General features: G+C 39.3%; 1 protein-coding gene across 1 annotated transcript; it reads right to left on the reverse strand.

Moving 5' to 3' along the window:
• Positions 1-357: 357 nt before the first annotated feature.
• On the reverse strand, positions 358-27,101 carry LOC306975594 (uncharacterized protein). Its single transcript, XM_079573181.1, has 24 exons — positions 26,773-27,101; positions 20,628-20,825; positions 18,720-18,803; positions 18,539-18,643; positions 18,306-18,461; positions 14,625-14,768; positions 14,406-14,549; positions 12,824-12,967; positions 12,616-12,735; positions 12,392-12,511; positions 10,798-12,282; positions 5,710-10,725; positions 5,544-5,639; positions 5,344-5,391; positions 5,227-5,268; positions 5,067-5,135; positions 3,904-3,936; positions 3,696-3,734; positions 3,396-3,440; positions 3,063-3,098; positions 1,972-2,010; positions 1,666-1,725; positions 1,561-1,590; positions 358-1,298 (listed from the first exon to the last, which is right to left on the reverse strand). Exons 1-24 carry the CDS (start codon positions 26,780-26,782, stop codon positions 1,213-1,215), a joined length of 8,349 nt encoding a protein of 2,782 aa, XP_079429307.1. The 5' UTR covers positions 26,783-27,101; the 3' UTR covers positions 358-1,212.
• Positions 27,102-27,354: the final 253 nt, after the last annotated feature.

Raw genomic sequence — 27,354 nt, forward strand, 5'->3', positions numbered from 1 at the left:
CAAGGATCTGTACTTGAGTAATATTTGTGCACTACAAAGATAAATAAAATACTTTCTTCTCCGGTGCATTGTGTTTGTTTCAAAACCCTTTCAATGCACACTCCAGATCAGTAGGTGGCGCTGTGCAGACGTGCTGCCTAATGCCATGTACTCACAGCAAGGAAGAAGTTTTGTCCCCGCCGTGTTGCCGTACTGATGGTGAACTAGGGCACAATTTTCATGGTTTTGAGACCGCAAAGTCATTTTTCCCGAATTTGTGCTTTCTACTTTGAGTATTTACCGCAAATACTTTCACACTGTAAAATATTGACTCAGCGATTTTTCCTTGCATTGCAGTAACATTTGACCAGTAGTATCTGTACTTTTACTCAAGCACTGAAATCAAGTACCGCTATAAATAACGCTGCGCTTGTTTTGTTTTTTTTTGGCTGATAAAAAAAACATGTTCCCTGTTTTCTTTGTAACGGACTCTCTCGAGCACCGAAAACGCGCTCTCTCCCATTCAGCCTGGACAAAGGGCCGCATTAATATGCAGGTCGGAGAGGCGGCTGTTTGCCACATGTTTCTAAGTTACTCGATAAAACAGAAATGTATTCAATGCATAAACCTCGCACAACACACCGGCGCCAGAACAAAGAGTCTGGCGCGTGTGGGCGCAGATGCACAAGACTAGTCCGGTGGTCTGGGTTTGGGAGCTCTCACGTACAGTGCACGGCCATTCCCTTGGAAAGAGAAATATAAATAAATACAAACAAATAGAAAAATAATAAGCTGTAAATAATGGAAAATAAAACCCTGATTTGTGAGAAATAAAAAAAAGACATTGTTTTTAATGCACGTTCGATTCAAGTATTGTTCATTCAGAAAGATCAAAGCTCTGCTGTGTGCAACAATAATCTGAAGTTGTACAAAAAAAACAAAGATGTCGGTTACTGTAAACAAAAAAAACTGCACTGGTTCCATTTACACTTGTGCACGGATATTCCAAATGTGAGGGAAGTGGCACTGGCTGCACATGATGTGGGTGAGAGCTCCACCAAACTGGCATAGACGAAGTCAGAGGGGGGTTCGTCTCAGGTCGTCCCCCTGAGCAGTGGGCAGTTAGAGTCTCCTGAGTGAACTGCCTCTGTGTACTCCCCCCCCCTCCCCATCCACCAGCACCACAGTGCCGGTGGGATCGCACTGTCAGCCCGTCGGTATTCCCCCGGCGCCTCAGAACACCAGCGGGGAGAAGGAGTAGAATGGGAACTGGGCCTCCTCCTCGTCCACAAAGAAGCACTGGAAGTAGGGCAGCTCTTCTGGAAAACACAGGGGGGGGGACAGCACAATGTAGTCAGAGCCACCCAACACCACACCTGGCCGGGCAACTTCACTTTTAGTTTTAGTCAAGGTCTATTCAGATTCTAATTCTAATTCTCTAGTCTAAATTTTCACCAGAGCATGGATAACACAATTATATACATTATAAAGATTTTACAGAAAATGTTAGTGTTATTTGACTGCCTTATTGAAATGTGACGTGGGCCATGAGCATATCAGCTTCATCATGTAAAAACGTACCTTCCACAGTGACGCTTTCTGCCGCTGGAGCTTTTACAAAGAGGGAAATATGAAAACATTATTCCAAGATAAAATGTGTAGTTTAACTTTGCAATTCTGCATTACCTTTAGGTTCTTTGGGAGCTTTCTTCACAGGCTGCTCTTTCTCTTTAAGAATCTTCTCTTCTGCAGACAACAACATTTCTGTGAGTTATTTGTGTTAGAAAACAATAAAAGCAGTACCATATTGCACCCTATGGCAAGAATTTATAATCAGTACTTATATAAAAGTCATATGAAGATCGATAGCTTGATTCCTGATCCATCCAGTGAAGTGCATCCCTCTCCCTCTCGTGTACAGGCATATAAATGTTGCATACATGTTCATAACTGATCAAATAAAGTATCAATAATAAATCCCACTAAACATACCTTTCTCTTCTTTGGACCTCTTCTTGTCCATGAGTTTTTCTGAGAAAACATTGAGGACAAGTCAATACAGTCCACATAACAAGATGACGCCATCTGAATGGATGTATTATTCCAGGGCCACAGAGCGCTACTGCACTATTACTGCTGCACGGCTGTTGTTATTGATGTTGGCCTGAAGCGAGTTAAGTGCAAGTGCAATACTACTATTGCCCACTATGAAGCACTAAAGTGCACAAGTGCTCAGAGCCGTGGGAAGATATTTTAGTTAGGGGGTGCTGAGGGGCAAAATTTACCCCCAAAATTCTTTTTCTGTGCATAAATCCTATTTATTAACCTCTTAACTCCCGCCTGAACCGAGAGCATTTTCTCCAGTTCAGCTTTACCCAAATCCCGTAGGCCAGTGTAACGCCTCATTTGAAAGACCTACAAAACTAAATGGATCTTTTTCCTCACATCAGATTTTTTTTCATCACTTTTTTTGTTGGGCAGTCATCTCATTTTAGTCAAATTTTCGTGACTTTTTGTCACTTTTTCGTCAAATTATTCTCATTTTTGGATGTCAAATTCTCATCATTTTTTCGTCCATTTTTTCGTCCATTTTTTCGTCAATTTTTTCGTCCATTTTTTCGTCCATTTTTCGTAAAAAATGTCTCACTTTTTTGTCCAATTTTTGTCCATTTTTGTCATTTTTTTGTAAATTTTTTGTCACTTTTTCGTCAAATTATTCGAATTTTTTTTGTCAAATGCTTATTATTTTTTTGGCCATTTTTTTGGCATTTTTTCGTAAAAAAAATTCTCACTTTTTTGTCAATTTTTTGGTCAATTTTTTGTCACTTTTTCGTCAACGTTTTCTCACTTTTTTCACATTTTCATCCTTGTTTTCGTCTCAGTTTTGTTGCTATTTTCACACCTTTTTTCCAGAAGCTTTTGGACTGGGGTAAAGCTGGAGAAAATGTGCTCAGTTCAGACGGGAGTTAAGGGGTTAATATTGTCTGCAGTTCACAAACTATCCACCAGGGGGTGCTGCAGCGCCCTCAGCACCCTGGGTTCCCACGGCCTTGCAACTGCTGTATATCACATTATACTGGTACCTTTTTTCAGATCAGCTAATAGACGTTTCACCCGAGCTAATGGAACAATGTAACAATAAAACAGTTAAGAATTTGATTTGGAAATGTGTCAGACGTCATTTTGCCTTGGAGCGTTATCATCTAAACAGTTCAGTTGTGATCACGCTGACCTGGTTAATGAACAATATGGTTATGGCAGCTGTTGCAGGATTAACATAACAATAGATTGAAGCAGATTATATATACAGTACATATATGCATATGGCATTTTCTTTGTCTTCAGGAGATTATGTTGGGCCTACAGTTGCTGCATTAGAACATTAATAATATACTGATAGAGTACGATGTGTGTACCTCTCTTTACTGGAGCTTTTTCCTTCTCTCGAGGAACCTCCACTTCTGCAAAAGAAACACACATGTTAGGTTTTTATATTGTTATACGTTTTCAAAAAGCATACTGAGCAGCAAGACATTAGTAAAGGTGCTCAGTCATCCAAGGGGAATTTAGTAAAAGGTTTGAAAAAGAAAGTCATCTGGACCAGGAGAGCTTCCTTTTCATATTTCAGCTCTAGCCTCAGCTGTTTTCAAAGCCATTCCAAATGCAGCTTGAATGTCTTCAGCTACTTCTACACAAATGTACAGGTCTTTAGGTACCTTTCTTCATTTGGACAGGCCTGGGCTTTCCCCTTAGCGCTGTACAGCAACCAGGGAGAAAAGCAATTGAACACGCTGAACATAAGACTATATTACTAATGCAACAGGTATGGTTTGCTGTCTTACCACACTTCTTTCATTACTTTAGGCTAAAAAAATGATTTATCACATTTACCGTGCATTTAATGAAATAGTAAAACAGCTTTACCTTTTCTGACAGAAACTGGTTTGACGTCAGCTTCTATGGAATAAGAGAGACATGTTCAGTGAAATAAACTTTAATGCAGACTTACTTGTACCACCTACGTTGGACCCAAAATCACACATCACTAGGGCACATGATGAGTGTATTGTAAAGGGGGGGTATTATGCAAAATTGACTTTTTCAAGCTTTACATCATGTTATTATGTCATTCCCTCATTAAAAACATGCCTGAAGTGTCGCCTTGGCACATTCACGTGTTTTTGAGTAATCTGTAAAAACTCCATTTTAGGGGAGTAAAAACTCCATTTTAGGGATAGGTTTGCCTGAGTCCTCCTAGGAACGCCCCCACCTCCTGGAGACGCCCCCGAGCTTTCGTCACCAGCCGAGTAACCAACCACTGCTCCCCAGCAGAACCCCCTCCCCACTGATGCCACAGACAGCGTGTGGAGGGGGCGTGTCAGAAAGGGTCAGAGGTTCTTAAAGAGACAGAGGCCTATTTCAAGACATTCACTACAGCCATTTTGAGAGAGCAATTTTATACAAGGCAGTTATTCTAATTTACTGCATTTACAGACCAACAGAAGGTTTGTCATCATTGTAGTGTGACATAGACTGGTGCTATGTGATTGAAAAAAGCATAATACCCCCTCTTTAAAAAAAGAATCCAGTGAGTTGTAGCTTGCCTTTGCCAAACTCTGCCATTCACTAACACTCTAGTTTGTTCAAAGTTAGCTACTCTAACTGTACCCAAGTGGAGCAAATGCGACCCAATCATCATCATCACGGCTCTATTGTTATTTTGTGCACATGCGGCATAACATTAAAAACAAATGAACACCCAGCACTAGGGGCACTCATTTCTTAGGAACTACAAAGCGGTAAAGCGTACTACTGCGGTCATGTACCTTTCTTCTTAACCGCTAATGGACGTTTGACTTTTGTGACAAGTGCTACAATGAAGAAATGCAGATGCCTTGCTTGGTGACACTGGCATTGTATAAAAAAAGAGTTGCCAGATTCTGTAATCACCGAAGTCATTTACCTTTTTGTCTTGATACTGCTCTGATTTGTACTTTTGGCCTCACCAGAACTAAGAATAAAATATAGATTTGCTGGTGACGTTTGTGTACCTTTGACTTTTTCATAAGACTGAATTGAAGGCTTACCCTTTCTGATGGGCTGGATCTTTGCTTTCTCTTTTGTCAGGGACACGTTTCTGGCTGGAGCCTTGGTGTCTGCGCAAAAATAGTAAGAATGGATCAACCTTTAATTGGAATGTTTTTTTGCACAGTTTGCTTCTTAAAATCGCACGGGCTTGTTGCATACCTTTAACAAGAGGGACTGCTTTGGTCTTCTTGGAAACAGGTTCTGATGATCATATTCGCATTCAAAATTCATTGTCAATACTGTTACTGTATTAAAGTGATGGTTAGGAAATCGTACCTGGTTTCAAAGGGACGGCTTTTACTTTGTCTTTTGGAGCTTTTTCTTCTGCGATAAAAGAGAATGGAGTATGAGGTTGGCTAGTGGGAGGATTGCTAGAATGATTGGTTCCTATGCGAGGGATGAACTGATTTTTAAGAAACATTACAAAGAATAGTGTTTATCTCTTCCCAACTCTACAAACCTGGATTGGGCCATACCAGTTTTGGTGACATTGAGATGTTCCTTCTTCACCACAGATGCGATCTCCTTCTTCACTACACGAACCCTAGGAACAAACCTGTGTCTCGGAACATCTGCAAACACGTACATTATGTTTGAAAGGTGTGTTTTTGTAACTTCTGGGACTTAAAAACAAGAACAAACCTTTAGTCTTTGTAGACTCTGATGGCGTGGCCTTTTCCTTGGTTGGTTTCTTTACTTCCTCTTTGGGAGGTGGAGCAGCTTCTTTCTTTTCTTTGGGCTTTTTCCTTTCTTCTTTTTCTTCTATTGGTGTTTTTTCTTTCTCCTTGGAAGGTCTCTTTTCTTTTTCTAGTACAGGGGGGCTGATCTTCACTTCTTCCTTTGCTTTTTTCTCTTTTTTCTCTCTGACTTCTGGGATTTCTTTGATTGGCTCTTTTTCCTTCCTTTCTTTGGGGGGTTTCTTCTCCTCTTTTGGTTCTTTGGGAGTTGCAATTTCCTTGACTTTTTTCTTCTCCACCTTGGGAAGTTCTTTGTCCTCCTTCTCTTTGGGTTTCTTCTCTTTGACAGTTTTCAGAGGTTCTTTGTCTTTAGAAGGTTCTTTGGTTCCAACTTTTTCTTTGAGAACTTCTTGATCGTCTTTTGGACGTTTTGGCTCTTTTTCCACTTTAGGAGCCTTCTTTAATTCTTTTTCTTCTTTGGGTTTCTTTTCCTTCGCTTCTTTGGGAGGCTTCTTGTCTTCTTTTACAACTGCAGGAGGCTCTTCCACTTCTCTCTTTTCTTTGGGATGTTTCTTTTCTTCTTTGATGTCTTTGGAAGGTTCCTTCTCTTTCTTTTCTTTGGAGACCTTTACCTCCATCCTTTCTGCCACTGGTTTCTTTTCAGGTTTCTCCTCTTTGGCTGGTTTGGTTTCTTTTTCTTCTTTTGGAAGTGGTTTGGCCTTCTTCGTATCCCCAGGAGTTTGGTCAAGGAGCTCTTTCTTTTCTTTTTGTTTCTTGGTTTCTTCTTTAGGAGGTTCTTCCTTTACAACTTGAGAACGTTTTGCAACTTTTTCAAGAGGCCTTTTCTTTGTGTCTTCCTTCTCTTTGGGTTTCTCTTTTTCAAGTGCCTTATCTTTGGGTTTCTTGATTTCCTTGATTTCTTTTGGAGGCTCCTTTTCCTTTTCTGGTTTCTTATCTTTTACAATCACCTTTTCTTTAGGTTTCTTTATTTGTTCTGTGACATTTTTAGGAAGTTTTTCCTTTTCAACTTTAGGAGGTTCCTCAACTTTTTTCTTCTCTTTTGGTTTCTCCTCAACTAATTTCGTCTCTTTAGGGGGAGCTTTCTTTTCTTTGGGCTTCTTGGCTTCTTCTTTTGGAACTTCTTCTACTTTAGGAAGTTCCTCAACTTTTTTCTTCTCTTTTGGTTTCTCCTCAACTAATTTCGTCTCTTTAGGAGGAGCTTTCTTTTCTTTGGGCTTCTTGGCTTCTTGTTTTGGAACTTCTTCTACTTTAGGAAGTTCCTCAGCTTTTTTCTTCTCTTTTGGTTTCCCCTCAACCAATTTCATCTCTTTAGGAAGTGCTTTCTTTTCTTTGGGCTTCTTGGCTTCTTCTTTCGGAACTTCTTCTACTTTAGGAAGTTCCTCAACTTTTTTCTTCTCTTTTGGTTTCTCCTCAACTAATTTTGTCTCTTTAGGAGGAGCTTTCTTTTCTTTGGGCTTCTTGGCTTCTTCTTTTGGAACTTCTTCTACTTTAGGAAGTTCCTCCATTTTTTTCTTCTCTTTTGGTTTCCCCTCAACCAATTTCATCTCTTTAGGAGGAGCTTTCTTTTCTTTGGGTTTCTTGGCTTCTTCTTTTGGAACTTCTTCTACTTTAGGAAGTTCCTCAACTTTTTTCTTCTCTTTTGGTTTTTCCTCAACTAATTTCTTCTCTTTAGGAGGAGCTTTCTTTTCTTTGGGCTTCTTGGCTTCTTCTTTTGGAACTTCTTCTACTTTAGGAAGTTCCTCAGCTTTTTTCTTCTCTTTTGGTTTCTCCTCAACTAATTTCGTCTCTTTAGGAAGTGCTTTCTTTTCTTTGGGCTTCTTGGCTTCTTCTTTTGGAACTTCTTCTACTTTAGGAAGTTCCTCAGCTTTTTTCTTTTCTTTTGGTTTTTCCTCAACTAGTTTCCTATCTTTGGGAGGGGCTTCCTTTTCTTTCGGTTTCTTAGTTTCTTTTACTTCTTTTGAAACCTTCTCTTCTTTAGGCTCCTCTTTCACTAATTCCTTTTCTTTGGCCATTTTTTTCTTTTCTATGGACTTCTTTTCAACTTTTGGAGGTTCTTGTTCTGTTTTCTCCTCCTTCTCTGACTTCTTATCTTTAGGAAGCACCTTATGTTCTTTTGGTTTTATTTCTTCAGTGACATTTTTAAGAGGCTCTTCCTTTGTAACTTTAGATGGTTCTTTGGCTTTTTTCTTCTCTTTTGTTTTTTCTTCAATGCGTTTCTTTTCTTTTGCTGGTGCTTTCTTTTCTTTGGGTTTCTTGGCTTCTTCTTTTGGAACCTCTTTCTCTTTGGGTGTCTCCTTTTCGGGTTTCTTAACCTTGGGAGCTGCCTTCTTTTCTTTGGATTTCTTAGTTTCTTTTACTTCTTTTGAAACCTCTTCCTTCTCTTCTTTAGGCTCCTCTTTTACTAGCTTCTTTTCTTTGGCCGGTGTTTTCTTTTCTATGGATTTCTTTTCAACTTTTGGAGGTTTTTGTTCCTCCTTCTCTGGTTTCTTATCTTTAGGAAGCACCTTTTGTTCTTTTGGTTTTATTTCTTCAGTGACATTTTTAAGAGGCTCTTCCTTTACAACTTTAGATGGTTCTTTGGCCTTTTTCTTCTCTTTTGTTTTTGCTTCAATACGCTTCTTTTCTTTAACTGATGCTTTCTTTTCTTTGGGTTTTTTGGGTTCTTCAATGGCATCTTTAGGAGGCTCTTCCTTTGCTTCTATCTTTGATTCAGGTTGCTTCTTTTCAAGTTCAACAACTTTGGGAAGGTCCTTACTAAGCTTTTTCTTGGGCTTCTTTGCTTTCTCTTTAAGATCTTTGTGTGGTTGCTTTTCTTCTTTGGGAAGCTTCTTGATATCTTTAGGAGGTTCCTCTGCATCTTTCTTCTCCTTGACTTTCTTCTCTGGCTTGATCTCTTTGGTGGGTTCTTTCTCCTCTTCTTTGACCTTGGGAGATTCCTTTACTGCTTTTTCTTTTGGTTCCTTCTCTTTCATTTTGATTTGTTTCTTAGAAGGTTCTTTGTCCTCCCTTTCAACTTTTGGAGCTTCCTTTGCATCTTTTTTCTCTTTGGGCTTCTCCTCTTTCTCTTTGATAGGTATTGCCTCTTCTTTCTCTGCTAAAGTTTTCTCCTTCTTCACTTCTTCTTTGGGAGCCTCTGTTTTGGGTTCTTTTTCAGCCTTCTTTTTAGCCTTTTCTTCTTTGGGTACCTTGATTTCTTTCTCCTTTGTTTCTTTGGGTTTCTTTGCTTCTTTTTTAGGAGGTTCCTTTGACTCATCTGCTGGAGGGTGTATTTCTTCTTTTGGTTTCTTGTCAACTTCTTTCTTGGGGAGTTCCTTTGTTTCTTTCTTCTCTTTGGGTTTCTCTTTGACAGGTTTCACCTTCTCCTTTTTAATGGAAGGTTCTTCTATTTTGGGTGTCTTGTCTTTCTTCTCTTTTGGTTCTTTCTCTTTTTCTTTGATTTGTTTCTTGGAAGGTTCTTTGTCCTCCTTTTTGACTTTTGGAGCTTCCTTTGCATCTGGCTTCTCTTTGAGTTTCTTCTCTTTATCTTTGATAGGTAGGGCCTCTTCTTTCTCTGCTGAAGGTTTCTCCTTCACTTTTTCTTTGGGAGCCACTGTTGTGGCTTCTTTTTTAGCCTTTTCTTCTTTGGATACCTTGATTTCCTTTTCCTTTGTTTCTTTGGGTTTCTTCATTTCTTTCTTAAGAGGTTCCTTTGACTCATCTGTTGGAGGATGCACTTCGTCTTTAAGAGGTTTCTTGTCAACTTCTTTTTTGGGGAGTTCCTTTGCTTCTTTCTTCTCTTTGGGTTCCTCTTTGACAGGTTTCACCTTCTCCTTTTTAATGGAAGGTTCTTCTATCTTGGGTGGCTTGTCTTTCATGCCTTTCTTTTCTTTGAGTTTCTTTAAGTCTTTTTTGGGAGTTGCCTTCACTTCTTTGGGAAGTTTCTCATCAAGGTCTTTAGCTTTAGGTATTTTTTCTTTAGAAGGTTTCTTAGCTTCCTTGCTCTTTGAAGGCTCCTCAGCTTCTCTCTTCTCTTTAGGTTTCTTCTTTTCCACCTTAACCACTTTGGAAGACTTCTTCGCTACTTCCTCCTCCTTAAGTCCTGGTGCCTTCTCCAACACCACCTCTTCTGCAGGAGCTGTAATGTTTTTGTACTCTTCTGAAAGTTTCTTTGGTTCCTCTTTAGGAGGCTTCTTTTCTTTTTTGGGCTCTTTGGATTTTTTAGCATCTCTTGATTCCGCGTCTTCTTTTTCTTTGATAAGAGGTTCTTTTTCTTTAGGTTTTTTCTTGTCTTTTTCAGGTGCTTTTACCTTCTTTTCCTTTTTCTTGTCTTCTGTTGGTTGTCTTTTGGGCTCATCTTTGGGAACCTTCTCCTCTGCCTCTTCTTTGGCTGGTTTCTCTTCAGGCTTTTCTGCCAAGAGCTTCTTTTCCTTTTTGTCTTTAGTAACTTCTTTGACCTCTTTTTGATGTATCCTTTTCTCCTTTTTATCTTTTGGGGGTTCCTTCATTTGTTTTTCCTCTTTTCTGTCTTTGGGGGATATTGGCAAATCTTTAAGCTCCTTTTCAACTTTAGCAGCTTTCTTAACCCTCTTCTTTTTAGCTGGTTCCTCCTTCTCTGATTTCTCTTCTTTGGGAAGCTTGATGTTTTCTTTGTCCTCCTCCTCCATGACCTCCTTCTTCTCTTTGATTTTTCTAGATGGCTTTTTGTCCGCCTTTACTCGCTTTTCTTTTGGGGCTTCCTTTTTCTCAATCTTTGTTTCCTGAGCAGGTTCTACTTGGGGTTCTTCGGGGACTGGAGGCTCTTCCTTGAGAGCTTCCCTTTTGGCCTTCGTTTCTTTGGCCGGTTTCCTAAACTTTTCTTTGTATAATTTGGAAGGTTTCTTCTCCTTTGCTTTAGGTTCTCTCTTCTTTTCTGAGACCTCCTTCTTTTTCTGCAAAGACTTTTGAGGTTTGGGTTCATCTTCAGAAATCTCAGGTTCCTCATCTGAAAAAAAAACATTTCAGGGAAAGCCATTACTTGTTACTTAATAATAAGGAATATTTTGAATGACAGTACCTTCCACAGGTTTCTCCTTGTGAGCGTGCCTTCTTCTCCTGTGGGAGGGGAGCAGCCTCCTCTTCCTCTCTGGTTCAGTCTTCAGCTTCTCACTGTTGTTGTTGTTTTCATCGTGATCGTCAACAGTGTCAGAGAAGTCTTTGGGCTCCAGAACTTCCAGGATAGGAGCTCCTGCCTCGTCTTCCTCCTCTCCCTCCTGAGCGCTGATGTTGTGAGGCGTTACAGCTGACACATGGTCCACTTCAGGTTCAATAGACAGTTCCTCCTCTTCGTCCTCTTCTTCCTCTTCAGGGGGTGATGGTTCTGCAGTGTCGACCTTTTCTGCCTCTTCTTCCAACAGTGGCAATGCCTCCTCTTCTCCTTTCTCCTCCACCACCACAGGAGAAGGTTCCGCTGTGTCAACCTCAACTGCAAGCTCTTCTTCCTCTTCCTTCTCTTCCTCTTCAGCGGACGATGGTTCCACAGGTGCGTCAACCTTCACTGCCTCCTCCTCACCCTCTTCCTCCTCCTCTTCTTCTGCAGATAGTGGTTCGAGGATTTCAGCCTTCTCCTCCTCCTCCGCATCCACAGGTGTTGGCTCTGCCTCTTCAGCCTCCTCTTCTTCCTCCTCTTCCTCCTCAGCAGGTGTCAGCTCAGCAGTTTCAATCTTCAAAGGCTCCTCCTCCTCCTCTACGGGCATTGGCTCCAAAATGTCAGCCGTTACTGGTTCTAATTCTTCTTCCTCCTCCTCCTCTACCTCAGCAGGTGATGGCACAGCTGTTTCAGCCTTCACAGCCTCCTCTTCCATTTGTTCAGATGTTATGGCAGGTTCTATTTCTTTGTGCTGTTCCTCCTTCTCTTCCTTAGATGTTATTTCTTCCTCCTCTTTCTCCTCTTCATCTATAGTTGTAATTTCTTCTTCTTCCTCCTCCTCTTTAGTTGTTATTTCTTCTTCTTCTTCCTCCTCCTCTCTAGTTGTTATTTCTTGTTCTTCCTCTTCTTTAGTTGCTATTTCTTCTTCTTCCTCCTCTTCTTTAGTTGTTATTTCTTCTTCTTCCTCCTCTTCTTTAGTTGCTATTTCTTCTTCTTCCTCCTCCTCTTCTTCTTTAGTTGTTATTTCTTCCTCCTCCTCCTCTTTAGTTGTTATTTCTTCTTCTTTCTCTTCTTTAGTTGTTATTTCTTCTTCCTCCTCATCTTTAGTTGTTATTTCTTCTTCTTTCTCCTCTTCTTTAGTTGTTATTTCTTCTTCCTCCCCTTCTTTAGTTGCTGTTTCTTCTTCTTCTTCCTCCTCCTCTTCTTTAGTTGCTATTTCTTCTTCTTCCTCCTCTTCTTTAGTTGCTATTTCTTCTTCTTCTTCCTCCTCCTCTTCTTTAGTTCTTATTTCTTGGTCTTCCTCCTCCTCGTCTTCTTTGGCGGCTGCTTCTTCCTGCTTTTCTTCTGGCTCTCCCGTGATGTCTGCTGGCGCTTCTTTCTCCTCAGACGGAACTTCTTCCTTCTTTTCCTCCACTAATTTGAAGGACAAGCGCAACAGTTCAGAATTTGTGACATGATTTTTTTTGCCATTTCCACTTTCATCTCACGGATCCTGAGTTCCAAAAGACTTGAAAAGAATTACCTTGTTCGCCAACAAACATGCTGGACATGTAGGCCACGAAAGCATCTTTGGTTTCGGAGGCTTCCAACACGGCCTCCTGAGCCGCCTTCATGGGGTCCACAGAGACTTCAGGCAAGATCCCTGAAATCAAGAGTTTACAGCTGTGCCAAATCGTCTGGATAATGGTGCTACAGAAAGATCCAAGAGAGATGACTATGAAGTGTTACATTTGTTCCAGGACATACCTTGTTCGCCCACCACCATAGTTGAGATGTAGTCGCCGAGAATACTCATTTGTTCTTTGGCGATGTCGGCCGTTGTCTTCAGAACCGACAAAGGACTGAATCCCAAAGCCTCTGTGACACCTGCGCGACAAAGTAGAAACTGATTGATCGGCCTAGTTACATAAACAAACAACTCGCATAAAGTAATGTTCATTAAAACAATACTGACCTCCTGCAGTGTCCAGAATGACATCCAGGACTAAACAGAGCACACCCTGAATGTATTTGGCTATCCCACTCACAAAGTCATCAGTGACACTGAAGGCGTTTCTTCCAATGACCACAGGGTCAATAAAGCTATAATCAGATGTTCCTGAGAAGTTCAAAAAAGAAAAGATAAAAAGGTTGGTTATTTTAATTCAGTATTCCACTCCTTTAACCTCTTAACCCCCGCCTGAACCGAGAGGATCTTTTTCCTCACGTCATCCGATTTTTTTTTCCATCATTTTTTTGTTGGGTGTTCAACTCATTTTTGTAACTTTTTCGTCATTTTTTTGTCACATTTTTGTAATTTTTGTGTCACATTTTATCAAATTTTGGTCATTTTTTTGGTCATTTTTTTGGTCACATTTTTGTCATTTTTTTGTCACATTTTTGTGATTTTTTCGTAAATTTTTTGTCAATTTCTTGCAACATTTTTGCCAATTTTTCATCAATTTTTCGTCTCTTTTTTGTCAATGTTTTCTCACTTTTTTGTCACATTTCCATCATTGTTTTTGTCTCAGTTCTGTCGCTATTTTCACTGCTTTTTTCCAGAAGCTTTTGGACTGGGGTAAAGCCAAACTGGAGAAAATGTGCTCGGTTCAGGTGGGAGTTAAGGGGTTACAGGTGCATTATACACAAAAAAAAGACATTTGTGCGTATATGACCATATGACCCAGCGGCTGTGGTTAGCATGGTGTCTTTACATTGCACTCCAGGAGCAATTGTGTTGTAAGTTGTCTGGTGAGAGTCAGTCAACAGAGAAAACTTTTGACAATTGATCCCAGAGTGTCCCAGATACCACTGGGATGGAAAGTAAAGGCACCATACTGACCACTCATACAGCCACTGGGTCACTACAAGGTCAAACACACACAAATATCAACTTTTTTTCCGCATAAAAAGTTGCTTGATGCACCTTTAACCCCTTAACTCCCACCTGAACCAAGCACATATTCTCCAGTTTGGCTTTACCCCAGTCCAAAAGCTTCTGGAAAAAAGCTGTGAAAAAGCAACAAAACTGAGACGAAAACAATGATGGAAATGTGACAAAAAAGTGAGAAAACACTGACAAAAAAGTGACGGAAAATTGATGAAAAAGAGGCAAAAATGTCACAAAAAATGTCACAAGAAATTGACAAAAAATTACCCAAAAAATGACAAAAATGTTACAAAATTTGACAAAAAAAATGACAAAAATGTGATTAAAAATTGACGGGAAAAAATTACAAAAATGTGACAAAAAAAAGACAAAAATGTGACAAAAAAATTACAAAAATTGAAAAAAAATGGACGAAAAAGTGACAAAAATGTGACAAAAAATGACAAAAAAATGGACAAAAAAATTGACCAAAAAAATGGACAAAAAATGACAAAAATGTGATTTAAAAATGACAAAAACGTTACAAAAATGAGTTGAATACCCAACAAAAAAATGATGGGAAAAAAATCTGATGACGTGAGGAAAAAGATCCTCTCGGTTCAGGCGGGAGTTAAGAGTTTAAAGTAAAATTCAAGAGTAAAACATATTTCTTTTGACATAGACCAACCCTTTGTGATGTCCAGAAGACTGTCTACCACGAAACATAGCTTGTCTTGGATGTAGCCGACCACTCCGCCCACGGCGCCATTGGTGACCCCGAAAGCGCTGCGTCCGACCACCACAGGGTCCATGAAGCTCACGTCCGTCGTTCCTGAGAAACAAACACAAACACAGTGTAGTACAATTTTAAACATTGAATAATGGCAGTGACCAGAGAGTAGCCTACCTTTGGAAACATCCAGAAGTGTGTCCACAATGGAGCAGAGCGCCCCCTGGATGTAGCCCGTAATTCCAGACACAAAGTCATCGGCTGCAGTGAAGGCTCCTCGGCCTATCACCACTGGGTCCAAGTAACTTATGTCCAGTTTTCCTGCAGAAATCATGACATTTCCTTTTAAAATCACGAATCTGTCACGATATAACACTTTAATATTTGATCGCGATCCAATGCAGGCTGTGAAAAAATAACTATCAAATTCCTCCCCTCTTGAACCAGAACCTTTTTTTTTTTTTTTGCAAAATGGAGAAAGCAGGAACATAGTTTTCTAAAGTAAAGGATCAAGCTCCTCCCCCTCGCTCCTGATTGGATCTGACAGGCTGGTTCACAGGAAAAGCTCGTCTCATTGGTCAACTCGAGAGAATACTGGATTCTGATTTACTGATTTTACTTTACAAAAAAATACTATTTACTGTCTATTATTACTTACTTTACATCAAAACGCAAGACCAGGTGGTGGATTTTGCACATTTTCATTTTTTTTTTATACATTTAGAATTCCAGACTATCACTTTAAATGCTCAGAAGGCTTTGAACCTCTTAACTCCCACCTGAACGGATCCCATTTTCTCCAGTTTGGCTTTACCCTAATCAAAAAGCTTCTTGGGAAAAAAGCGCCAAAATAGCCACAAAAAATGAGAAGAAAACACGGATGTAAACGCAACAAAAATGTGACAAAAATTCAACAAAAATGTGACAAAAATTAAATAAAAATGTGACAAAAATTAAATAAAAATGTGACAAAAATGTGACAAAAATGTGACAAAAATGTGACAAAAATTCAACAAAAATTCAATAAAAATGTGACAAAAATTCAACAAAAATGTGACAAAAAATCAATAAAAATGTGACAAAAAATCAATAAAAATGTGACAAAAAATCAATAAAAATGTGACAAAAATGTGACAAAAATGTGACAAAAATGTGACAAAAATGTGACAAAAATTCAACAAAAATGTGACAAAAATTCAACAAAAATGTGACAAAAATTCAACAAAAATGTGACAAAAATTCAACAAAAATGTGACAAAAATTCAACAAAAATGTGACAAAAATTCAACAAAAATGTGACAAAAATGTGACAAAAATGTGACAAAAATGTGACAAAAATGTGACAAAAATGTGACAAAAATGTGACAAAAATTCAACAAAAATGTGACAAAAATTCAACAAAAATGTGACAAAAATGTGACCAAAATGTGACAAAAATTCAACAAAAATGTGACAAAAATTCAACAAAAATGTGACAAAAATTCAACAAAAATGTGACAAAAATGTGACAAAAATTCAACAAAAATGTGACAAAAATTCAACAAAAATGTGACAAAAATTCAACAAAAATGCGACAAAAATTCTATAAAAATGTGACAAAAATGTGACAAAAATGTGACAAAAATTCAATAAAAATGTGACAAAAATGTGACAAAAATTCAATAAAATGTGACAAAAATGTGACAAAAATGTGACAAAAATTCAATAAAATGTGACAAAAATGTGACAAAAATGTGACAAAAATTCAACAAAAATTCAACAAAAATTCAACAAAAATTCAACAAAAATTCAACAAAAATGCAACAAAAATTCTATAAAAATGTGACAAAAATGTGACAAAAATGTGACAAAAATTCAATAAAATGTGACAAAAATGTGACAAAAATGTGACAAAAATGTGACAAAAATGTGACAAAAATTCAACAAAAATGTGACAAAAATTCAACAAAAATGTGACAAAAATGTGACAAAAATTCAACAAAAATGTGACAAAAATGTGACAAAAATTCAACAAAAATGTGACAAAAATTCAACAAAAATGTGACAAAAATTCAACAAAAATGCGACAAAAATTCTATAAAAATGTGACAAAAATGTGACAAAAATGTGACACAAATTCAATAAAAATGTGACAAAAATGTGACAAAAATTCAATAAAATGTGACAAAAATGTGACAAAAATGTGACAAAAATTCAATAAAATGTGACAAAAATGTGACAAAAATGTGACAAAAATTCAACAAAAATTCAACAAAAATTCAACAAAAATTCAACAAAAATTCAACAAAAATTCAACAAAAATGCAACAAAAATTCTATAAAAATGTGACAAAAATGTGACAAAAATGTGACAAAAATGTGACAAAAATGTGACAAAAATGTGACAAAAATTCAACAAAAATGTGACAAAAATTCAACAAAAATGTGACAAAAATGTGACAAAAATTCAACAAAAATGTGACAAAAATGTGATAAAAATTCAACAAAAATGTGACAAAAATTAAATAAAAATGTGACAAAAACTCAACAAAAAATTACAAAAATTCAACAAAAATGTCACAAAAATTTAAAAAAAGAAAGAAAAAGAAAAAACATACAAAAGGTGACACAACACAGCAACAACGCGAGGAAAAAGATACGTTTTGTGGGTCTTAGCTTTCAAATGAGGTGTTACACAGGCCTATATAATAGCCAAAGAGGACAGATTTGGTTTCGGCGGGTGGTAAGAGGTTAAAGCCTTCTGAGCTTCGATTAAAAAGCGAAGCAGGCCGCATATGGTCCATGGGCCTTAGTTTGCCGGCACCAGCACTTGTGTATTGTTAATGATCTCTCTAATACAAAGCTTTTTATAATGTTAGAGCTTATTAAAGTCTGTTAACAACCACCTCGTAACCCTGCTGCTTCTGGAAGTGAACGTCATACAGATCTTTTTCTTTTTGGATAACAATGGAGGATCAGCAATATGATAACTACCTGGCCATATGTCCATTCTGGAAGAGCACAGAAGGGCCACTGGCTCTAGGGCCACCGGTCTGGCCTCTGAATTTTTCTCCTTAACCTCGCTCTTACCCCCGCCTTAACAGACCTTTACCCAAGTCTAAAAGCTGAAAAGAAAACCATCAAAATAGGGATGAAAACGAGGATGAAAAAAAATAACACAAATTTGCTGGAAAAGCAACAATAACGCAACAAAAAAGTGACAAAAACGCGATGAAAACATGAAAACAAAGCAACGGAAAAAAAAAACAATGAAAAACCAACAGAAACAAGACAAAAACACAGCAAAAAAGAAAAAAAGACTAAAATATTTAGTCTTAATTTTAGTCAAAGTAATATTTTTAATGACTAAAATTGCACTCAAACTAAATCAAAACATTTTCATGAGACTAAAACCATGACTTAAATATCCAGATATTTTAGTCGACTTGCTTTGTTCATGTGGGAGCAGCTCCATAAAGCAGAGGACCTTGATTAAATATGATTATAGTGAATATTATAAATCACTGTCTTAGGTCTTTCAGATGAGGCGTTACTCTGTTGCTCTCCAGTTGAGAAGCTTTAGGTTTGGGTAAAGCCGAACTTGAGAAAATGCGAGAAAATACGTCGGCCTATTTGTGGTGATTGCATTAATTTGGGCCAGGCTGGTCAGAGTCCAGGGCCGTTTTTCAGTCCCAGTCCGCCCCTGATAACTACCGACCAATTATTTCAAATGAAAGAAAATACCAAATACTTGAAAATACTTGTTTATAAATGTTTTTTTTTGCTATTTTAGGTTTACAAAGTGTCAGATAAATATTTCCTGTTAAAATAATGTTGGGCTGTTGAGCTCCACAGTGCACCCCGAGGTAACGCCTCTCACCTTTGTGTATGTCCAGGGCGGTCTCCACTATGTAGTCCACAGTAGTACACAGTGTGTCCTGGACCGTTTCCCCCACCTCACTCATGAACTCATCAGTGGTGTGGAACGCACTTCGTCCGACCGCCACCGGGTCCACGTAACTCGGGTAAAAGACTCCTGCAGCAAAACACAAAACAAACAATCGCTTTAACAGCTCTCCACAGAATCATCATCATCAGAACAGTCAACCTCACCCTCCTCGTCTGAAAAATATTGGACGAATCCATCTTTTGCGCGTTCTATTTCCTCGGCCGCGTACGTGGCTGCGGCTGCGGGGTCGCTTAAATCAGGCGCGCATTCTGGGGAAAAGAAAGAAGTGTGTTTGGAACGATATGGAAAGCTTGATGGCCATGTGGGAGGACTTTGAGACTTTACCTTGAAATTTATTTAGGAGACTCGTTACTTCATCAACGGCGTCATTGACTGCTCCTACAGGATCACTAACTATTTGCTGAATGTCTGGGGGGGGAAATACAAGTAGTAATGTGCAATACAGTAATGCCTAATGCTTATGTTGATGTCTGTCTGGAGCCCCCTGCTGGCCAGAGCGAGGAGCGCCCCCTGCTGGAAAGGCAACAAGCACTGCAGCGCTAATTGTAGATGAAGGTTTTCAATCAGGGGCTGGACTGGGACTGAAAAACAGCCCTGGACTCTGGTCAGCCTGGCCCAAATGAGCGTAAATGTGACACTTCCACAAATACATGTGTTAACGCTCTTACCCCCCGCCTTAACCGAGAGCATTTTCTCCAGATCGGCTTTGCCCAAATCTAAAAGCTTCTTGACTGGAGGGCAACACTGTAACGCCTCATTTGAAAGCTCAAATCGAGAAAAGTGATGGTAGCTTTTTGTCACGTTGTCGCTGCATTTTTGTCATGTTTTTGTTGCTTTTTCATGACTTTTTCGTCACTTTTTCGTTGTGTTTTCGTCTCTTGTTTTTCTTTTTTTTTTTTGTTATGTTATTGTTTTTTCATCGCTTTTTTCATTGCTTTGTCGTCACGTTTTCGTCACATTTTGTTGTGTTTTTGTCACTTTTTTGTTGCTTTTCCAGCACATTTTTGTTTTTGGATGCTTTTCTTTTAACCCCTTAACTCCCACCTGAACCGAGCACATTTTCTCCAGTTTGGCTTTACCCCAATCCAAAAGCTTCTGGAGACGAAAACTATGATGGAAATGTGACAAAAAAGTGAGAAAAGTTTGACAAAAAAGTGACGAAAAATTGATGAAAAAGTGGCAAAAATGTCACAAAAATGACGAAAAAAAATGTCAAAAAAGTGACAAAAAAATTACAAAAAAAATTACAAAAATGTCACAAAAAAATGATAAAACATTAACCAAAAAATGACAAACATTAGATGAAAAATGACCAAAAAAATGACAAAAATGTGACAAAAAATGACAACAAAAAATGAGTTACAAAAATGAGTTTAACACCCAACAAAAAAATCATGGAAAAAAAATCTGATGACATGAGGAAAAAGATCCTCTCGGTTCAGGCGGGAGTTAAGAGGTTAAGCTTTTAGATTTGGGTAAAGCTCAGTTACGCCCGGGGGTAAGGGTAAGGTAAAGTGAGAGGCCAGACCGGTGGCCCTAGAGCCAGTGGCCCTTCTGTGCTCTTCCAGTCCGCCCCTGGTTGTTTTGGCATCACCAGAAGGCTTCGTCGGCAACTACTCCTCTCCAGCGGCAGGCCGGGATCATGGGCAGTTCTTGTTTGGAAAGGTTTACCTTGTTTTTTGTTCTAAAATATGCTCTCAACTTGTTTGGTTTTTGGGTCAGACTCCACATGCTTTCACTGACTTGGAGTTTTCTCCTCACTACCAGCAGAGGGCGACAGACCGTTACAAGCTTCATGGGGGAACAAAGTGAAATTCCAACGTGAACTCGGCTATTCAGAGGTTTTTTCCCATAAAGAATAAAGTTACTAGGACTTTTAACTTTTAAAGTGATAGTCTGTAAGATTGCAAAAAGACATTTCAGAAATAAATATTGAAGTCTCCCCCTCCTCCCCTTCTGAGTGGACCTGAAAGACGCTCCTAGTTTGCAAAATTTGGAAAGAGAAACATTTTAAAAGTACATGGTCAAGCTCTCCTCCCTCCTGATTGGCCGATTCACAGGAAAGCTTGTCTCATTGGTCAAAGTGATGGCACCGGGGATTCTGATTGGTTGTTGAGATCAGCTGAGGGAGGGACTTTAGATACAAATCTGGACAATTAACCTGATTTAATTGCGGTCAATTATACGCAACCCTTTAATTCTTACAGACTGTCCCTTTAAGATGCGACTCACCTGGCACAGTTTTGTACTCCACGAAGTCGAACATGACCACCCCCACGGTGATCCAGGTGAGCAGGGCAGCGAGGGCCAGCAGGAGCTCCACCGACAGCCGCAGGGTCTGCACCAGCGCCAGGGCCCGCGAGCGCAGCGTGGGAGGCGGGCTGCGGGGGGCGCCATTCGACCCATTGGCTCTGGAGGCCGCTCGGGCCCCTGGGAGGAGATACAAAATACACAGTCAAAAACAGAAACAAAACTAACTGAAGACAGTATTATACATGTTACATTTGGATATTGAATGTTTATTTCAAATAATCTGCACAGTGTGGGTGAGTTGTGTTTTTAACGTTCGTCATTCGGGAACTTTTAATGACAATCGACTAACACTGTCATAAAAGTCTTAACTTCTTAACTCTCGAACACTAAACCGTCCATAAGGCGCAAGGGAGGACACAAAGAATGAGTTAGTTTTCATTATTGTTAATTATCACAATATCTATCTATAAATATCATCATCAAACTCTGGCCCTCGAGATGATTTTGAGAAAAATGTGACAAAAATTCAATAAAAATTTGACAAAAATTCAACAAAAATGTGACAAAAATTCAACAAAAATGTGACAAAAAATCAACAAAAAAGTGTCAAAAATTCAACAAAAATGTGACAAAAAATCAACAAAAATTCAACAAAAAGTGACAAAAAAGTCAACCAAAAATGTGACAAAAAATCAACAAAAATGTGCCAAAAAATCAACAAAAAAGTGACAAAAATGTGACAAAAATTCAACAAAAATGTGCCAAAAAATCAACAAAAAAGTGACAAAAATTCAACAAAAATGTGACAAAAAAGTGACAAAAAATCAACAAAAAAGTGACAAAAATTCAACAAAAATTCAACAAAAAGTGACAAAAAAGTCAACCAAAAATGTGACAAAAATCAACAAAAATGTGCCAAAAAATCAACAAAAAATGACAAAAATTCACCAAAAAGTGACAAAAACTCAACAAAAATGTTACACAAAAAAAGAAAGAAAGAAAAAAAAAACATACAAAAGGTGACACAACACAGCAAGATTTTGAGAAATGTTATGACCCAAATCTCAGTACTCTAGAAAGTACTCTAGAAATGTGAAAAATACTGTCAATTCCTTAAAATGTCTTGGCAGAGCACCCTCTTAGGCCATAATCCTAAAAGAATGCTCCAAGAATGTCAAGAAATGACTTAAATCTACTTAAATTAAGAGAAAAAATCTAAAGATTGAGTGGATTTGGTCTGGCCTTAAAGCAGATAAAATCTATTCTTGCCAATGGAACAAGCACAAGTTATTTCTTAATTCAGATTATTTTGTATAATTCCTGTGGGGAAAAAAAAAAAAAGACATTAAAAGTTAATTTGGGGGATTTCTATTTGTTCCGTTGGCATTGGTGTTTTTATCTGATCTTAGATTAGTTCAAACAGACTCAAATTTAACATAAATTATTCCAGCGAATTTTAATAATTTCATTTAATCATTTTCCAGTGTGTGTGATGTAAAGCACTGGCACGTGTAGAAAGTGATGCTTTACTAATTGCTTTAATTGGAGGGTCCGGCCCTTGGTCTTTTGACGATGAAGTAAACTTGCCGACCCCTGATCTATGTCTTCACAGGAACACTATTTTTACTGGTGCGAGACAGGGCCAAACGTTTTAAAGGTTTCTAATTCGATTTCAAAATGTCAGAACTGCAAATAGTTCCTCTGAATTTAGCCCAGACAATTGAATTATCGCTGTGTTTCCTTCCCTACAGTTGCACGTGTTTTTGCAGTTAAGCAGCTGCATTTGCACCGTAGCCCAAAAGTCCCTGATGGATAAAGTTGTTCCGGACACACTGTACAAACGTCAGTCAGTATGCAACAGAGCTTTGGCGCCATCTTGAAAGGTCACTCACCCCAGCGCTAACCAGGGCTAACATGGGGCTAACAGCCACGAGTAAACATACGGCAGCTATATCAGTTTTTTCAGCGATGGTATGGATTTCTTGTGTTGGGTGCTACGTTAACTCACAGTTAGGCGGTCAGGCTGTGAGAATGGGCTCTCATTTTATATACATTTTCTACCTGGAAACAACGCAAGAGGCGCCATGTTGGACTGACCAAAGGGACACAACTAGCCTGAACTGCAGCAATGAGATGGGCGGATATAATTGCTCAACATACCCACAGACGTCTTCAAATAATGGCTCACACATTTTTGTACCGGTAAGTTTTAGTTCAGGTGTGTATTTGATATTTAGCTCTTGTTTTAGCCCTTGTTGTGCACATGTCAACAGCTGCTAAGGCTCGTTAGCTTCAGGCTACGTCACGTCCAATACATATTTTGAGCCAAAAGAAAGCGGGCTTCGACTCCCCCTGCGATTATTAGCCACATTAGCTCTGCTGTTAGCCGCGCTAGCTCTGCTGTTAGCCACGTTAGCTCTGCTGTTAGCCACGCTAGCTCTTCATGACTTCGGATGACAAAAAAAAACATGTTTATGTAAAAAATAGAAACCTAAAGGATTACACAGGTAACCCACGGGACTGCACGTGGCTTAGTTTACAGTGAATTCACTCTGGCTCAAGCAAATAAGCACGAATCTTCACAAAAATGCTCGTTTTGTGCCGTGGCCAAGCAAGATGGCGCCGGAGGCCCCAAATGCATTGCGCCGTGACGTAGGTTCCAAAGCTCTATAGAGTTCGGGAATGTGATGTCATATCGGTAAGCATTATGGGATTAGCAGCCATTGTAAACTAATGGAGATTTTAAAAGTTAAAATACTGGAGTTATTGTTCACATTAAAACACTAGGAGACCACAGTGTGTTAGATGTGTTTACCAGCAGTATCTCAGCAGCTAACGGAGTCGTTCCACTGGTTTTATCTCCACTTTTTATACCGTTTTTAGCTAATGTTAGTCTATGGAAATGTATGCTAACAGCTGCAAAGATGGCGGATCTCCATGGTAACTGTGGAAATTCCCGAACTCTGTAATGACTTTGGACCATTCCTTTCAAAATGGCCTTTGCTGTTCTAGGCCGTACCGCCTTTGCTCTGCCCGATCCCGTCAGATCTCAGAGGCTGAGCAGGGAAGGGTGAGGTTGGTGCTTGGATGGGAGACCAGAGTGAGTGGTTGGTGGTCACAGTGGTCTCGCTTCCGTCAGTCTACTCCAGGAAAGCTGTGGTAGTAACTTACCATGACCAAGTATGAATGAATAATGCAATGTAAGGCGTGTTTGAGTGTTCAGAAGAAGTGCTATGTAAAACCAACGTATAATTAACCCAGAGATGTGCTACAGGCTTAAAGGCTGAGGATGTGAATTGTTCAATGGGCTGGTGTGTGTTCTCTTCATGCATGTTTGTTGATTTTGGAAACATTAGCCACACATAATTGGGGAACAAAGGAAATAATTAGTCGTGAAATTTAAATGTGTTTCATCCGTCAATATATTGTAAAGCGACTTCATGTGCCGAGCATCTAAATCTGAATTATTGTATTGCTGAGGAACACTAGCAGCTAGTTGTTGATGTTTATCTGATATTTGCTATATTTTTTCACTGCTGATCTCCATGGTTACGTATATGTTCCCCTCCATCCAGGAAACCCTCCAGAACCCTATATAATCATTGATCCAGGAGCGTCCATGAACCTGTGATGGATAGAAAAGGTGGGTCTCTAAAGGTTACACGCACACTCATATCAAGTCTTCTTTCTTTTTTCTTTTTTTTTCATAAAAAGTTCCATTATACGCTTTAAGTGTTGTTGTTTTTTGTACATCTCAAACATGTAGCGCATTGGAGAAGTGGTTCAGGGAAATCTTTGTGGACTCGCAGTGACACCAGTCTGCCTGATGGTGGCAGCAGCAGCAGCAGTGTTTCATAATGACCGCTCATGCCTCACCTGTCTGTACATTGTTATGGTTAGCTGTCATGTGCCCTGTCATATCAACTCCATATGCTTTTGCTAGCGGGCCCTTCCAAAGACAACATGTCAGCTCATTGTAATTTGCGAGACAAATTTGCATGTTAAAGAGCGAGGCAGCCTGTAGAGTCTTGTCTTAAACGCCATACAGTGAAGTACATAAACTAACTAGACCCTATACTTACAACACCTGAAATATATGCATCGTAGCACTGTTCAAAGGCAAATGTTATGCTACACATCACTTGGTGTTGTTTTTGGAATTTGATCATGAGCCTGTCTAGGGACACCGTGTGCTAGTATTTGTTTCAGGCGGATAAGGCCGGTGGCAGGTCCAGACTTTTTTTTTTTGGTGCTTACGTTGAAGCACCACAACGTAAATGAGGAACACCACATGGTATATTTCACAGCTTTATGTCTAATTTAATACATTTTATGTTATGTGCTGAATAAAAAAATAAAACAAGCCGGCGCTAAAGCAGCACAACAAAGTCTGGAATGCCATTTAATGTTACTGAGGTAAAATCTCCTTGCTGGACAAACAAAAATCCAAGCTGGGCCATGACTAACTAATGCTAACACCACAACAGAATGTGATCATTTTTGTTACTTACAAAGTGCCAGTCAGCAGGATTTTTTTTGCTTAGTAATAGTAATATCCATTGTGCCAACTTGCACTACAGCATTAATATTCATTTTATTTTGTATTCTATAAAGAAGCTCGAGTCTTAAAGGAATAGGCCACCGTTTTTACATAGGAGTAGTTTACTGCGCGGATTTCGAACTACTCCTGGTATTATTACGCCTTACAATATAGTCCCCCCTTTTATCCGCTTAGAAAATCCACATTGTTTAATTTTGTGTAATTATACTTTGTAGTGGAACACTTCACGTAACCATATTTAAATAGGGAAAACGTGGAAGAGCTTGGTAGCTTCTATCTTGACCTGTTTTGGAGCTATAGTGGAGAGAGGGAGAGGCTAAATGCTAACGCCGTCTGTGCTGTGTTTACGTGACTGAAGGCACGGGTGAAGATCAGACAGGTCCTAAAGAACTCGTCAAAGCTAAGGTAAGAACATATCTCAGTATGTAAAAACGGTGGCCTGTTCCTTTAACAATCAGTCATTAGTGCTGCATAACAAAAGGCTTCTTATGATGATTTTTGCGGGTGGGGGAGGGGTGTGCTAATGAGGAAACACTGCCACAAATATTCCTCATGCTTCCTCAGCCCCCCAGATTGGGGTGGCACCTGGGATGGCCCGGCAGAAATCAGGGGCCACCTCTGGCCACCCCGAGACATGCCACTGGATAAGGCCGAGCATTGTCACGTAAACCAGGTCAAAAGCAGGAGTTCGACAGCACGAAGGCAAAGTCTAAGACAAATCCTTCCACATTTATTTCCGATATTAAAAAACAAAACAATGCCAAGTTGTCTGAAAGAGTCAGTGTTTTTAAATAGCGAAGAGCTTGTTGCATTCTTTTGACGTCAATCCCAGCCGTGCGCGCAAGTCACAGGAGAGATAACACCCTCTGCTACATGATATCCTGTATTTATAGCAACAGACTTTCAGCGCGGTCCGTTCCAGCACAACGGGGCCAAGACGATCAAAACAGTCTCACTTGTAAAATAAAATAACAATGTTTTTAGCTGATCAAACACTTGAAACAGTTGTACCTGTGCAGATAACTTTAAAACAATGTGTATTACGGCGAGGAGAGGGTGCATTGATTTAATACATGCATTTTATTTACTTTTAATGTGCGTCCAAGGGTTTTTTCACGCCATACTTTTTACTTTTACTCGAGTAATATTACTTTAAAGTATCAATAATCTTACTGGAGTAAAAAGTTGTGGTTACGTGAGTAAACATGAGTAAGTGGCAAAAGCTTTTTTCAAGATTGTGTTAGCTCTGTTTCCTTAAAAATATTGCATTTGTCAACATCTTCATGGTACATTGTTTGAAAATATCTGAGTTTTCCCATTATTTTGTGGTTTTCTGTTTTTTATTGCATGTATTGTTGTATTACCATAATAACTAAGACTATTACTGTTAAAAAAAAGGGCAAAAAGTATTGACACGACGCACTTTTCATGGGTTTCCACAAGTATTTGTTTTTGGGCCGCTGCTTTTTTACTTCTATTTGAGTGAAATAGATAGCAACTGTTGCTCTAGCTTGGAATATTTTTATTCACACCTCCGGTTATGGCGGCAGGAGCGAGCCTTACCTTCAGCCATGGTCCGCTTTGGGTTATGTTATAGTTTTTGCGAATAGGGCCGAAGCCTCCTCATGGAGAAAACCGGGGTCTAGCACCTTCAGTAATTCCAATCGGCGTCTTCTATTACAACCCCCCCCCCAAAAAATAAAAAATAAAATCCCAATCCTGGTTGATTTTTTATTCCATTTCCTTAAACTCCTGTGGTCTGGCCCATAGAATCCAATGGTTTCTTCCAGATCGGTGCCAGAAACGATCCTCGGAATCTCCTTTTTTTTTTACTGGATTTGGTGAATTTGGAGCTGCCAGCGGAGCAGCATGGCAGAGGTGGGTCAGGCGATGGTTCGGCAAAGGGGCACGGCAGAGGGGAGAATGTCAAAAAGCACGGGGAGCCCGGAGGGGAGGGGGGTGAGGAAGTGGCAGGACCGTCCCCCGCTTTAGAGGTGCCTCACATGGGTATAGGCCAGGGAGAGAAAGAAGGAAGGGAAAAGGAGGGGGGGGTAACTCAATCTCTCCACATGAACAGGGATATTCTTAGCCAAGGCTTCTGACACGGGCCTTTTTTGGTGCTGTGGGGGGTGTGTGTTCAGGGTG

The sequence above is a fragment of the Gobius niger genome (genome assembly GCF_951799975.1).
Source record: "Gobius niger genome assembly, chromosome: 16".
Lineage (NCBI taxonomy): Eukaryota > Metazoa > Chordata > Actinopteri > Gobiiformes > Gobiidae > Gobius > Gobius niger.